The following is a 13,704-nucleotide window of genomic DNA, read 5'->3' as shown; positions in this document are numbered from 1 at the left end:
ACGACTTCTTCTCAAATCAACCTTTCCTTCTTACCACTTATGTCCCACTGTTGCAATCTTTCCTTCTAGCACTGCTTCCTCCTCTGCCTCCTCACTTTCCCCAGGTCCTTCCTTCAGCTTCTCACAAACTGCAGTTCCAGAGAGAATTTTTTGCTCCAAAGGCCTGGAAATCCCTTTGCTTGTGACTCTTCTGATCTGTGCCCTAAGCCCACTAACTTCATAATGCCAGAGATCCTTGCTTCAAGGGGACACATTACAGGGAAGACACAGAGCCAAGAATGAAATATTGCCCCTTTCCAAGAGAACAAGGTATTTTGGCTTGGGGTGGGCTGTTGGAAATGAATGCAGGTGAAGTGAGGACAGAAAAAAAAAAAGAAACAACAAACAAGCACCTGCATTCCTTATTCTTTCAATGTTTGCTGACAACATCTGTTTGAGTTTGAGCAATGAAACAGAACAAGCTTTCACTCACTGGTGGTTTGGAAGGCCCCTCTCCCAGTTTCTTTCAAGCTGCTCAACTGCAAGGTAACAGACTTGGGCTACACCTTTGCCCTTCCTGCACATTTCTTTCACAGGTGAAATAAACTTTGACAGCTTGAATCACACACTGATGGAATTGCCAAGGCTGGAAAAGACCTCCAAGATCATATAGTCCAACCATCCACCTACCACCAATACTACTTCCCCACTAAACCAAATCCCTTAGGGCAACATCTGAACATTTCTTGAACTCCTCAAGGGATGGTGACTTCACCACCTCCCTGGGCAGCCCATTCCAGCACCTAAGCACTCTTTTGGAGAATAAATTTTTCCTAATATGCCAACCTGAACCTCTTACGGCACAACTTGAGACCATTCACTCTCATCCTATCACTGGTTATCCAGGAGAAGAGCCTGAGCCTCACCTCACCACAACCTCCTTTCAGGCAGTTGTAGAGAGCGATAAGGTCACCCTGAGCCTCCTCCAGACTGAACAATCTCAGCTCTCTGAGCTGCTCCTCATAAGACTTGTGCTTCAGACCCTTCACAGCCCTTTTCTGGACACGTTCCAGGGCCTCAGGGACATTCTTGTAGTGAGGGGCCCAGCACCAAACACAGCACTCAAGGCACAGCCTCACCAGAGCTGAGTACAGGGGGACGATGCCTTCCCTGCTCCTGCTGGCTGCACTATTGCTGATACAAGTCAGGATGCCATTGGCCTTCTTGGTCATACTGCTGGCTCATGTTCAGCCGAGTGTCACCCAACACCCCCACATCTATTCTTCTACACAGGTCCTTCAGCCACTCCACCCCAAGCCCATAACATTGCCTGGGGTTGTTGAGACCGAAGTGCAGGACCCAGCACTTGGTTGTGTTGAACTCCATCCCATTGGCTTCAGCCCATCCATCCAGCCTGTCCAGATGCTCCAGATACTGTCCTTCCTACTCCCAGGCAGATCAACACTTCCCCCCAACTTGGTGTCGATTGCAAACTTCCTGAGGGTGCACTCAATCCCCTCATCAGTAAAGCTACTAAACAGGACAGGCCCCAGTACTGACCCCTGGGGAACATCTCTGGTGACTGATCACCTGCTGGATGTAACTCCATTCACCACCACTCTTTGGGCCCAGTTCTCCACCCAGCAAAGAGCCACAGGCTGCCAACTTCTCAATAACAATACTGTGGAAGACAGTGTCAAAGGCTTTGCTGAACTATAGGTAGAGTACAGCAACCGCCTTTCTCTCATCTACCAAGCAGGTCACTCGCTCATAGAAGGATCAGGTTGGTCAGGCAGAACCTGCTTTGGTAACATAAAAGTTATGGAACTTGCTTCTGTGCTGACCTGGTTCCAAGCGGATTCACCTCTTGTAACTGAGGAGAAGCTTTATATCACAAAGATATTACTGGGTAAATTAAAGCTATTGTATATTTTCCAATCTAGGTGAATTTGAAGTAAAACTGAAATATTTTAATGTAAGAAATCGCAAAAATATCTAGTTTAAAGCATTAGAATAAATGTAGAATATCAAAATGACAGCAGAGATGTGTAACTAAGCTTAATTTTACCTTATAGACAGTAACTTGATGCATAGATTTTCTTGTCAAGTTTTCTTGTCTTATCAAACTTCAAGGAAAACAGCCCAATCCCTTCTATTTTCCATTTAGTTTGGCAGTATTTCATGTTCAACCAAGGACACAAAAACTGAAACCAGGATGACCTTCTGAGTAGTAACAGATTTCAACAAAACACACCCAACGTTTAATACAGACAAAAACATTTCAGAAATCATAAAGATCACTATTGTTCAGAATAGACTAAGTTTTCTGAAACAATTCTAATTTTCGGTCGCAATAATTATTGGATTCATACCATCACAACCCCACATTAAATAGGGGCTAATTTTGTACACTACTTCTGTTCTGAACATAATTACATAATCGCTGGCAGTCTTTTTAATCAGCACTTTAATTACAGAGATAAAAGCAGAACACACACATACACTTGAATGTAAATACCTATTATGACAAGCAGGCAGATTTCATTTGTGCGAACATTAAGCGCTTCACAAGAAATGGGTGGAAGCAAAGAAGGCCTACGCATCACATAGGATGTTGCGGCCAAAATCTATTTCCAGGTCCTCCGGGTTCACTGCATCACGGAGGTGACTGAGACTGGAAATAAGACAACTTTGGGATGAAGCACAGCAAAATGCACAACTGCTGCCAGGGAGGTGGTGGAGTCAGTGTCCCTGGGGGTGTTTCAAGAAACGTGTAGATGTGGTACAAAGGAACATGGTTTAGTGGGCAATGCTGGTGTTAGGTGGACAGTTGGACTAGATAATTTTAGAGGTCTTTTCCAACCTTAATGATTCTATGATCGTTAAGGTCTCTTCCAACCTAAGCCATTCTGTGATTCTAGGAATATCACTGCGATTCAGTATGAGGAGCTGTGAACGCCCTGCTGGAGATTTTCAATATTAACATATAAGCAAAACAACTTCTCAACAATTATCCTTTTATTTTAAGTAGGAACACAGACAAAAGCATTAAATTTGTGAAAGACTCTTCAGTCACCCTTTCAAATAGTGAATTTATAACAGCTGATTATGTTTTTGAAAACAAAAGTTACAAATGACCCAAGCGATGTTCCAAAGTTACTGATTTTAGTGGTACATGAGTACAAAGAGGAGTTCCAAGAGCATATCTAAATCAATATAGGCAATTATATTGTTTAGATAAGTGATAATATAATAAGAAAACTTTCCTCATCAGATTGTTACAACATTTTCTACTTTTGGCACAGGTGAGCATTCATTTTATTGCTGCTTGCAGGAAAATCTCTAAAGCCCACATCATCAAGCTACACTACTGGCTCTAAAAATGGTGTGGCTAAGGAAACTTGTGGAGAAGGGAAAAACACAAGCCTTTATTACAGGTTGAGTCATTAACCCTCCCAGACATCATTCACCTACACAAGCTCAGTGTGACTTGTTTAATTAAAGGAAACACTTCAGTGATTGCCCGCTAAAACAGCAGCTCATTCAGGAAAGCTTAGAAAGTTAAAAGCACACACCACACAAAAACCTGAGTTTCAAAGCTTAAATGCTCCCCGAAACCTCAGGTAACAACAGATCACTTTTAGCTTTCAGTATGGATGGATCAGCATTCTCCTCATGTTATGAGCCTACTAATCAAATTGACATTTGCATATTTCCAAATCCTAGTTTAACACTGGGTAGAAGGCAATTTTTTCAGTCTTGTGAATCCTTTTTACAGGACTTGTGCAGAGAATAACCACAATGCCAAAATATTTGTTTTAAAAACACTGCATTCTCATGTTGGGCAACATGTTGATACCATGGTAATAGACAATTCTGAAAGCAAGCTGTTCAAAATGATTGCTGTGGGTACTGTTCAGCAGCCACAAAACATGTCCTGTGCCCTTTCCCAAGTGCTGTAATCTCAAGGCTCTGCTGAGTTTTTGCCTCAAATGCCCACAATGGAGCCAGGCTCATGGCTGCTTTGCCCTAGGGATGGAAAACTAAAGTGGTGAGAGGTATGCCCCATCCCTCCTTCGGCTGCTGAGGGAAGTGTCAGAGCAGAACAACTGGCTATGCAGGGAAAGGTGCTTGGAACCATGGCTGGAAAATGTGCTGAGAGCAAAGATGATGATTTCTGCCTTAAATGCTACCCTGTGCTGCACTTTCCATCTGTGGGATAAAAGATGCTCGTCCCCTTCCCTTCTGACTATGCTAAAACACAAGACCCTACAAACTATTAGTAACATCTACCAATACAGATTTGGCAACACACTACCACTGTCAGTATTTGCATTGCACGAACTTACACTGTGCTACCTCCTGCTATCACATTCTGGCTCTGATTCACCTGTAGCTTGCAATTGTTTTTCTGTGTGCATCACAACCACAGCACTCAGCAACAGCTCAGTAGCTCGCTCGCTCATCAGCCTCATGCTGATGACCCCATAACAAGCTTGGCATACCTGTATTTCTGCAGAGATGGCATCTCACTCCCATGGAACCCATTCTGAGGGCTTACTAGTGCACAGGAATGCAAAAATACATAGCTGTGTGCCAGGACTAACCCTGTCTGCTAACCACATCTGCACACTATGTGCTGGATCATAGCCTCACCTCAGCTTTACTCCATGTACTTTAAAACCAAGCAATTCACAAATAAGGTTGTATTACTAGAAGCAAGAGACAAGGCAGCATTATTTACACTTTAATACGATCAACTGCTTTTTCCTTCTGCGAGCAAGAGAAACAGCCATCTGGCTTGCACAGTACAACTGCCCACTGCTTACCTCTGCTGCAGAATCACCAGGAGACAAAGGGAGGAAAAAGGAACTGACTAAAATTAGTCACCCATTGGGCATCAACCCAACCGTCTGAAGAAACAATTCTGTCTTCAAAATATAAATTCAACGATCAGTATTTAAGGTAATTCTGCATATTTTAATACTCTGGAATTTTTCAGTGACAGGTTTTGCTATAGAAATTCTCTTTCTTCACAGGACTTTCTGCACACGGTGTTACTGCTTCCCTCTCCCCCTTGCAACACCAGTGAGAAAAGGCTTCAACTCCATCAAATGCATGTTAATTCATACACTGCCACCTTTTTGGTTGTTGAGGTTGTTGGTGTTAACTCCCTCCTGGGTTAAGAAGTACCCACTGCCCAGTCATGTTACACAACTTGCCAGGGCAGCAGGTGCTACCAGAACACTGGCACAAGCTCCACTGAATCAGATTTCCAATTTGAAAGTGAAGCTGCATAGTCTTACCATGTTACAAAATTTCATTTCTCTTATCACTGTGTCTAATTAGAATTACATGTGAAAACCCAGTTACAATTTACTATTGACTACAATCTACGCTGGAGAAGTCACAAGGATCACATGTAAGCTAGTCATGAGCTGCCCTAGCATTTCAGACACTTATCTTTATACTACTATGAAAGATTCCAAACACAATTTTGTGATGTTCATGCTTATTAACCCTTACAAACTAGATTGTATACAGAAAGCCATATGAAGATAGTGTGAAATCAACCTAGAATGAAAATACAAGCTTGGTCTAAGAATCGAATAGGAAACAAAAGATCCAGATATAGCGACAGTTACAGCGCTCACCAGAAGTAGAAAGAATAGGAATGGAAGCACAAGACATACTTTTGAAAACTTCCGCATTTCTATTAGTTCACCAGCACTCCATAAAACATGAAGGTCCCTCTCTGTCCAATGAAAACAACTAAAACCCCCTACTTGCACCAGAGACTTCTGCTGCACTGACCTTGTTCCTAAGGTCTGTATTTACCCCTGACCTTCACAAATACAGGCACTGTGTGTCTGCTCCACGTGCCAGGCAGACTCAGTGACAGCCACACCACGGTAAGGGCTTGTACTACAGCACAACTCTACGTGACACTAACATGGTGCATTGGGGTACCTGTTCCAGGTGAAACAGCACACTTAGCAAACCTCACTGGTGCTGTAGGTAGGCAACATAAAGGTGCCAAAGGGAAAACTATATAGACTTAACCTCTTGAAATGCACAGTGCTTTCTCTGGAGTGTGGGTGTGATCAAAGTAGGAACAGTAACCTAAACACTGTTCCAGTGATAATGGAAAATAGATCTAATAAGCAATAAAATGCTACTCTCTATTAATTATGGCTCTCTTAGTTGATCCGTGACTTGCATTTATCATATTCTAACAAGGTACAGTATAGACAACTGAGCTGTACCAAAGGAAGAGTAAAGCTTCCATCCTTAGTTTTCGATGATCCTTCATAAATCTCCTTGGTTAAAACAATGATACTGGCCACATCACGCTGTTAACCCTTTTCTCCCTGCAGTTGTCAGAGCTGTAAGATCCTTGCCAGGCAGTCAGAAGCAGGATCTCAGCCCCATGCTACCTCCTGTTACAGAAGTATTTGGCACGTTCACAAACCACGGCAATGCACAAAACAGCATCACTAAAAATTCAGAACTACTCTGTTGTACATACGTTCACCAAAATTACCAGCTGCCCTAGTTTTAGCTTAGCGTGTATTTGCAGTTCTGCAATGCTTTATGTAAGCACAGTTCTGCTAGAGCTGACATTCAGAACAACAATAGACACTAAGTGGCAGATCTGAAAGAGATTTTAAACCTCTTGGGTATCCCAAGAGTGATTTTTATTTCTTTTTTTCGGAAAAGCGGCAGAGTAACTTTAAAAAGAAATGGTTATTGGTCTGCGTACCTTCCTAAACTGCTGAATTATTTAGTGAACAATCAGAGTCACTTTCTACAAGGATGTAAAACTATTAAACTGAAATCCATTATCAAAATGCCTGTTGTCATGACTATGCACTGACAATAGTCATGACCTGATCTACAAGACTTTGGGCCAAGCCATTGAGGAGAGGCTCCCTTTTACTTGTAAACTCCTTTTTGCTTTATAACTCATAGAACAGCAACGGGCTCCACACAAAGATCATTGCAACAAAGCCTCTGTGCATTAACAATCTAGTTGTTTCTCTCCTTAGACGAAATCTCATTAAAAACAAAATAGCAAAAATACAGCATACTGTAAAACATGCTCTACCATGCAGTGACTAATTAACAGGTGACTTTTCCTGTATAAACTAACGTGAATATCTCATGTAAGCCTACAACATTTGTGTCTCATGAGCAAGCCTTAAAGTCAGTATTGTAAGAGGCACATATTTCGGAGCTAAGGAAGGTGCTGCACAAAGACCTGTAACAGTAACACCACTGATCTTGTAAAAATACAAGTGTATACTTCAGACCAGTACTTCTATGTAAACAGTTGCACAAAAGTAACACCCACAAGTTTCTGTAGCTATGACTGATGCCTGCCTACAGGAATGCACCTACCCTTTGCAAGCAGTGAATTCACGCTCACTCCTTTCCACCTCACCCATGAGTACCATCGTGCACTACCCCTGTAAGAAACGCAGGCTCAGCCTTCCAAATTGCTTCTCACAAAGGCCATCTTTTCCTGTGTCAGCCTTTGAACCTTCTTTACTCAGATGACATCTTCAGTTGTAAGTATCAGGTCTTAAAGTACAGCAATGATTACAAAAGCACACGATAAAACACAACGATTGATCTCAGTGTCAAGTGGTTTCAGACTGAGGAGTATGCCAGAGCGGAGGGGCAGGCACAGTAGTGACCAATAACAGAAACCGAGGTAACAGCATGAAGCTGTGCCAGTGGAAGATCAGGTGGGGCTTAGGAAAAGGTTCATCACCAGAGGGCAGTGGGCACAGCCCCAGCACAGGAGTTAAGGACTGTTTGGAGAACGCTCTCAAAGGGTTTGGATTTTGGGTGGTGCTGACTGGGGCTATGAGTTGGGTTCACCCTGTCCATTCCAACCTAGGATATTCTATGAGCCATAGACTCTGACTCCTGCTTATCATATCACTATAAACAAAAGGGTTCCAAAATATCTGTAATAGGGTAAGGGGAAGACTGCAATACAAAGAGTACTAAAACTTCTCTCTCTCTCTCTCTCTCTTTCCCTCTCTCTCTCTCTCTACATATATACATACATACACAAACACATACTATACATACGTATATATATATATATATACACACACACACATTTAACAAGCTTCAATTCGTAGAATCATAAAACCATTTGATTTGGAAGGGACCCCTAAAAGTCATCTAAGTCCAGCTCTCCTGCAATGAACAGGAACACCCGTCACTCGATCAGGTGCTCAGAGCCCCTCCAGCCTGACCCTGAACATCACCAGGAATGAGGTATTTACCACCTCTCAGAAACCTGTGCCACTGCCTCACCACCCTGATTGCAAATAACTTCTCCCTTACGTCCAATCTAAATCTCCCCTCCTTTAGCTTGAAACCATTTCCACTTGTCCTGTCACAGCAGACCCTGCTAGAGAATCTGATCCCTTCCTTCCTACAGCCCCCCTTTAGATACCGAGAGACCGCTCTCAGGTCTCCCCAGAGCCTTCTCTTCTCCAGAATGAAGAACTGCAGCTCTCTCAGCCTGTCTTTGCTGAGCCTGTCCTTGCAGGCTGAGAGCTCTGTTCAGCCCCTACTGAGTATCAAGGAACCCTTGGGTTATTTTTTTCCAGCAGGCAGTTTAGGGGTTTTATGGCACATGCTAATAGTTCATCTACAAACCATAGCACACATATGCTGTCCCACTAACTACTTCTAATGTCACTGAAGAGCACAAAGAAAAACGAAACAAAACCCAAAGTAAGTCACAATCTTTTCTCCTTTATTCACCCCTTTTTCCCTTCATGTTTTCTCCTCCTGGCATACTAGCAGCTTCAGTTACTCACTTGAAAAACATCATCTTAGGAAGACTGCCATATAATTTAGGAGGACAACATGTCAGCAGGAACGTTTTACACTGAAAATGCCCTCTCTTATAGCACTCAAGCACACGGTGCTCGAATCCACACACAAAGAAAGGTACGCCCTTCTCATCCGTACTCCAGTTTCCACCCGGTCCTCGCGCTCTCTGAATGCCACGCTCACACAAACCCCACACCGTCACACAGGTCTGGACGTGGGTACACCCGTCCGCCCGTGTCCCCATCCCACAGGACCGGCCTTCCCCCCCCAGACACGACACGGGGTCCCGGAAGCCTCCTCCGGCCCCCCGCAGCGCCCGCAGCCCCCGGCGGCGCCCGCCCCGCCCGCACTACGCGCCCCCACACCCGGCAACGCGCACCCCTCCCGGTTACGTTCGGCCGCCGCGCCCGGGCAGATCGGCGGCCCGCAGCGCGCAGCTCCGCGGGCGGCGGGGTCGCGCTCCCGAACGGGAGCCCCCCGCCCGCCGCCCTCCTCGCGCCGCCGCCCGGGCCGGGGCCTCGCCGGGGACGGGTGACGGCGGCGGCGAGGGGGTGGCCCACTCGCTGGGGAGGAGGCTCGGGCCGCCGCTTCGCGGCGAGACGGCGGCGAGATGGAGGCGGACCGGTGGCGGGTGGCCCGGCAGAGAGGCGAAGGGGTGGCGGCGGCACGGGTCGCTACTCACTCTCGTCAGGCAGCTGATCGAGCTCCGCCATCTTGAACGAGCCGCGCCGCTTTTTCAAAGGCTGCCTGGCGCGGTGCATTGTGGGGGAGGAGACGGAGCCTTGCGCGAGGCGGCGCTGGCGGGCGAGGCGCGCGAGGGGGCGCGTGCGCGGAGCCGTAACGGTATCTCGCTTCAGCGCGGGCTGAGCTGCCTCAGCGCTCCGTCCGCAGCCCGAGAGGCGGCGTAGAAATACAGAATAGCCGGAGTTAGAAGGGACCCATAAAGATCAGAGGGTCCGATTCGTGGCTCCGCGCAGCACCACCCAAGAAGTCTGAGAGCGGTGCCCCAGCCCTCCTTGAGCTCCGGCACAGAGCCGAGCCCGCCGCCCTAGGCTGCCCGGTTCGTGCCCACCGCCTTCAGGGCACAGTCTTTCCACAGCCTCCCGCCCTCCCCTGGAAGCAATTGATCCAATGGTGCATGTACAGTAAACTGTTCTATTTTCCTTAAGCACACCCATAATACCTCAAAACAATCAAAAGGCAAATTTAAATTCAAAATCAATTGACAATATCATCTTAGTGAAACCTGAAGTGAGCGTTGCATTTCAGAAAGAAACACATTGCCAATAGCACCTGCTGCGATGCAGGACAGAGTGGCAGGCATATTTGCATCTCTATAAGCATCTAGCTGAGATCAGGGAGCCCACAGAACACAGGAATGTGGACAGGAAAGCAGCAGTTACCTAGCACCTCCTCCGTGGTACAGTATTCACCAAGGCAAGGCAATTTCAGGGGAGGGTGAAGGAATAAAACTTTCATTTATTTATTTAACAACAGTCACATTTTGCACCACTCTTCAGGGCTTGAATTTCTGGGGGTGGGTAGATGAAGATGAACTTAGAAAAACAAACCAACCAACTCAAAGATAATACCTTTAACAGATTCTCTTTACCTCAAGATTCCAATGCCCCGGACATCTCCTACTGGTCATCTTAGAAAGGAAAACTCAGCTCCAAACAGCATTACACCAGATATTTCTGCATTTGGAAAATATTTAGCAGGAGCTATTACCATTCATTATGTTGAAAAGGTAGCAATCTGTGCAAAAAGGATTCCTGTTATAAACTATTTTGGTCTGTAGTACTATTTTATGCTGCAGTATGTCTGCATTCTGTGTTTTTCACATCTTTTGTGCATGGTGTTTCCAAACCACATCAACATGACTGACAAAGCTGCACCAGAGCCTTCTGCCAGTCTGTGGACTGTCAAACACACAATGCTTCCAGTGCATCTTCATATCATTTGGGCAAATTTGCAGTTCATGCTTGGGCAATATGGAAATGACACAATTGTACTGATAGACACACACCGTGAGAGAGAACTTCTGCACACTGCTAACAACCTGTAATTAGGTATTGCTGACTCTCTTGCCTTGCACAGGTGGAGGAAGATCCTTAAATTGGCTTCACTCATGCTATTAGTTTTCCCAGAGGGTCATGTTAAGCAACTACCCTTAATGGTGTGTGCTGAAATGCTGCAAAAACCAGTTCCATTTTTCCTCAATTACTGCAGATGGTGTTAAAACACAGGTTACACCACCACCTAATCAGCGGGTCCACAACCTTGTTAGCACAGCACAGATAGCATTACATCACAGGGACAGAAAGCAGCAAGGTGCCACTGTAGCACAAACTCTAGGCAGGCTTGGTAGTGGAAGAAAGGCAGAGATAACTGGCAGAAGCCACAAGTGTGCTCTTCAGAAAATGAAGGACATTCTTGTGAAGGGAGTCCCACCTTATGCAATGAGAATTCATAATGAAGGGGGAAGCAATGGTTTCTCCTCTCAGTAGTTGCAAAGCTGTATCTACTGCTTGCCTTCAGGCTGTACTTGCATCTCACTTTCTGTGAAAGCAGCCCACAGTTACCCATTGGTTCGTGCGCTGCCTCCGCACTGGAGCAAATGAATGATAATACAAAGCTGGGCAACTCATGCTGTATCTCTCAGCCACTTCTTTCTTTCATGAAAATGGACAAATCACTATTTACAAGTTAGCAGTTAGTGAACCTAGGCTGGGTTCCTTCAGTTTACCCACCTGATATAAATGTACAGACTACCTTAAACCTTTGCAAGCCACTGGACAACAAAATTTTCAGACATTTTAAATGCCTGAATTAAATAAAGACAAATGATTAAATATTTATACATTGCTGCTCATAGTTCAACATTTTGATCATTAGTCATTCCTCAACACACCTCTAGAAAAGAGGTCATGGGACCCAATGTTTCAACAGCTCACTGCTGTCAAGCAGTTCTGACAGAAGTGGGCCTACCCATCCACCCAGCTCCACTCTGGGTGCATCCTCCAGACGCCTTTATCTGCAGTCACCGTGCAGCTTTCCTCAGCCAGGCCCTAGGGGGAGGCTGCCTGTGCAAGGTTAGAGACTGTGAGATATACTTGCTCATGCTGCAATTAAAGCAGTGCTACATGCACATCATAAAATGCTCCTTTGCACTGTTACAGTAGCCTGATGTTTATAGTCATCTCAGGGCAGGACATTCTCAGAGCAGGAAGGGACTTTGAGCTACCTCTGGCATAGATGATAGAGGACACATCAAAAGCATCTATCTTTACTTCCTGGTCCAAACTGATCTGCAAGCTGGTGTTCTGAGGAAAAAAAAAAAATGTACCTTAACTAAATGGAGTGAGTTCTCATATTTTCTTGCAGAGAGTGAAAAGATTGCATTTAAGTCACAGACAAAAAAATTATTTTGTAAGCGAAACAATTAGTCATCAACAAAGCAACTGAAAAATCGTAAGAAAACAGCCACTCTTTACACTTCTTTTAAATCCCACGGACAGCACCCTCATTTGATTTTCTCAGTTCAGCTGTCCTCCAGTCACACAACTTACCTGCTCAATCCCCATGTTTTTCTCTCCTTGGTTTTCCATCTACTATTTTTCACCCTCCTCTCCTTCAAGAATCCTGGAAACAACTACATTGTAAGGAACCACTCTGGCTGGGAGCTTATCTTTCAGAAGGCACCAGAACATCACCACATCTCAGGAAATAGATCTGACGTTTCCACACAAATAGTCAGCATAAGCTTGAATGGTCTTTTCTTGGGAAGGGAACTTTGATTGCAGAAGATACCTACTACAGTGTCCATGCAGAACTGCACCAGGAAATAAGACAATCTGTCCTTCACAACTAGAGGAAAAGGTGGATGTATGGCTCAGGGAAATTAGTACTTTTAGAACAGAAATTATGCTGATGATGCTCTATAGTCAAGTTATTTCTGTGTTGCTCAATGACTTACTGAAAGTGAGTTGGTTTCAGTAATAACCATCACTAAACAATGAAATTGCTATAGTTCAAGAGAAGAAATTCAAGTGTACCCACAGAGTGGCAATATACCTCACTCCAGGCCATGATAAGTGAAGCTTACCCTCTAACACCCAAACTCAACTTGGAGTTCATAAGGCTTGAGTCTACAACAACCAATTTACATTATGTTGAAAGCATATGTTTAAATGAGGTTTATTGGGGCCAACACTAGATTCAAACAGCTACAAGCTCATTTTTCATGTTTACCACATCAGCTGTTGACAGATGAAGTCTCAGTGGAAAGTCCAAATTTTCATTTCACCATGACTTCCTGAGGTAAGATTGCTGCAGATTTTAATGTTTGGCATTTGACCTTCAGAGAGATATATCTTCTAGAAAATGCCAGCAGATACGTTTAAATGATTAAACGCAGAACAAAGCAGAACAATTTGGAAATTTTGAAACGTAAAGCTGTTAGTATGAAATTATCTTTTATTTTTTTTTAAACCTCAAAATAAATGCACATTCATCATTTATTCAAAATGAAAACTGAAAAAAAGGGTATCTTAAACAAGTGGGAACCCTAACAGAGCAAACATGACAAACACCCTCAAGTTCCTTCTCTGCTATTGCCCACCTCTGGCTAAAAAACAGTTCTGTTGCTGTCATCCATTTTGTTCGGCCAATCGAAAGAAACACTTGATAGCCCCCACAGATAGAAGTGGTATAACACAAAACCAACTACGCATTCTCAACAGAATTCAGGTCCTTGTGTTACCACATTATATAAAAACTTTCACTAACTGTTGTACTAAATAGGATTTAGTAACCGCTCTTGCAGTTTAGCTCTCGGTATCTTGATAAGTGAAGTCAATG

The 13,704-nt window shown here is 44.4% G+C and overlaps 1 protein-coding gene across 4 annotated transcripts in view; it reads right to left on the bottom strand.

The window, feature by feature from the left end:
* LIN9 (lin-9 DREAM MuvB core complex component) overlaps positions 1 to 9,602 on the bottom strand; it is a gene marked incomplete at both ends in the record, with an annotated part of 39,521 nt that extends 29,919 nt beyond the window's left edge. For all 4 annotated transcript variants that reach the window (XM_079532955.1, XM_079532956.1, XM_079532957.1 and 1 more), the window contains one exon: positions 9,524 to 9,602. In XM_079532955.1, coding sequence (XP_079389081.1) covers positions 9,524 to 9,602 — 79 coding nt within the window. The remainder of the gene's footprint in view (positions 1 to 9,523) is intronic.
* Between the last annotated feature and the right edge of the window lie 4,102 nt (positions 9,603 to 13,704).

Source organism: Tetrao urogallus (genome assembly GCF_951394365.1).
Source record: "Tetrao urogallus genome assembly, chromosome: 2".
Lineage (NCBI taxonomy): Eukaryota > Metazoa > Chordata > Aves > Galliformes > Phasianidae > Tetrao > Tetrao urogallus.
This window is presented reverse-complemented; position numbering and strand designations above follow the sequence as displayed.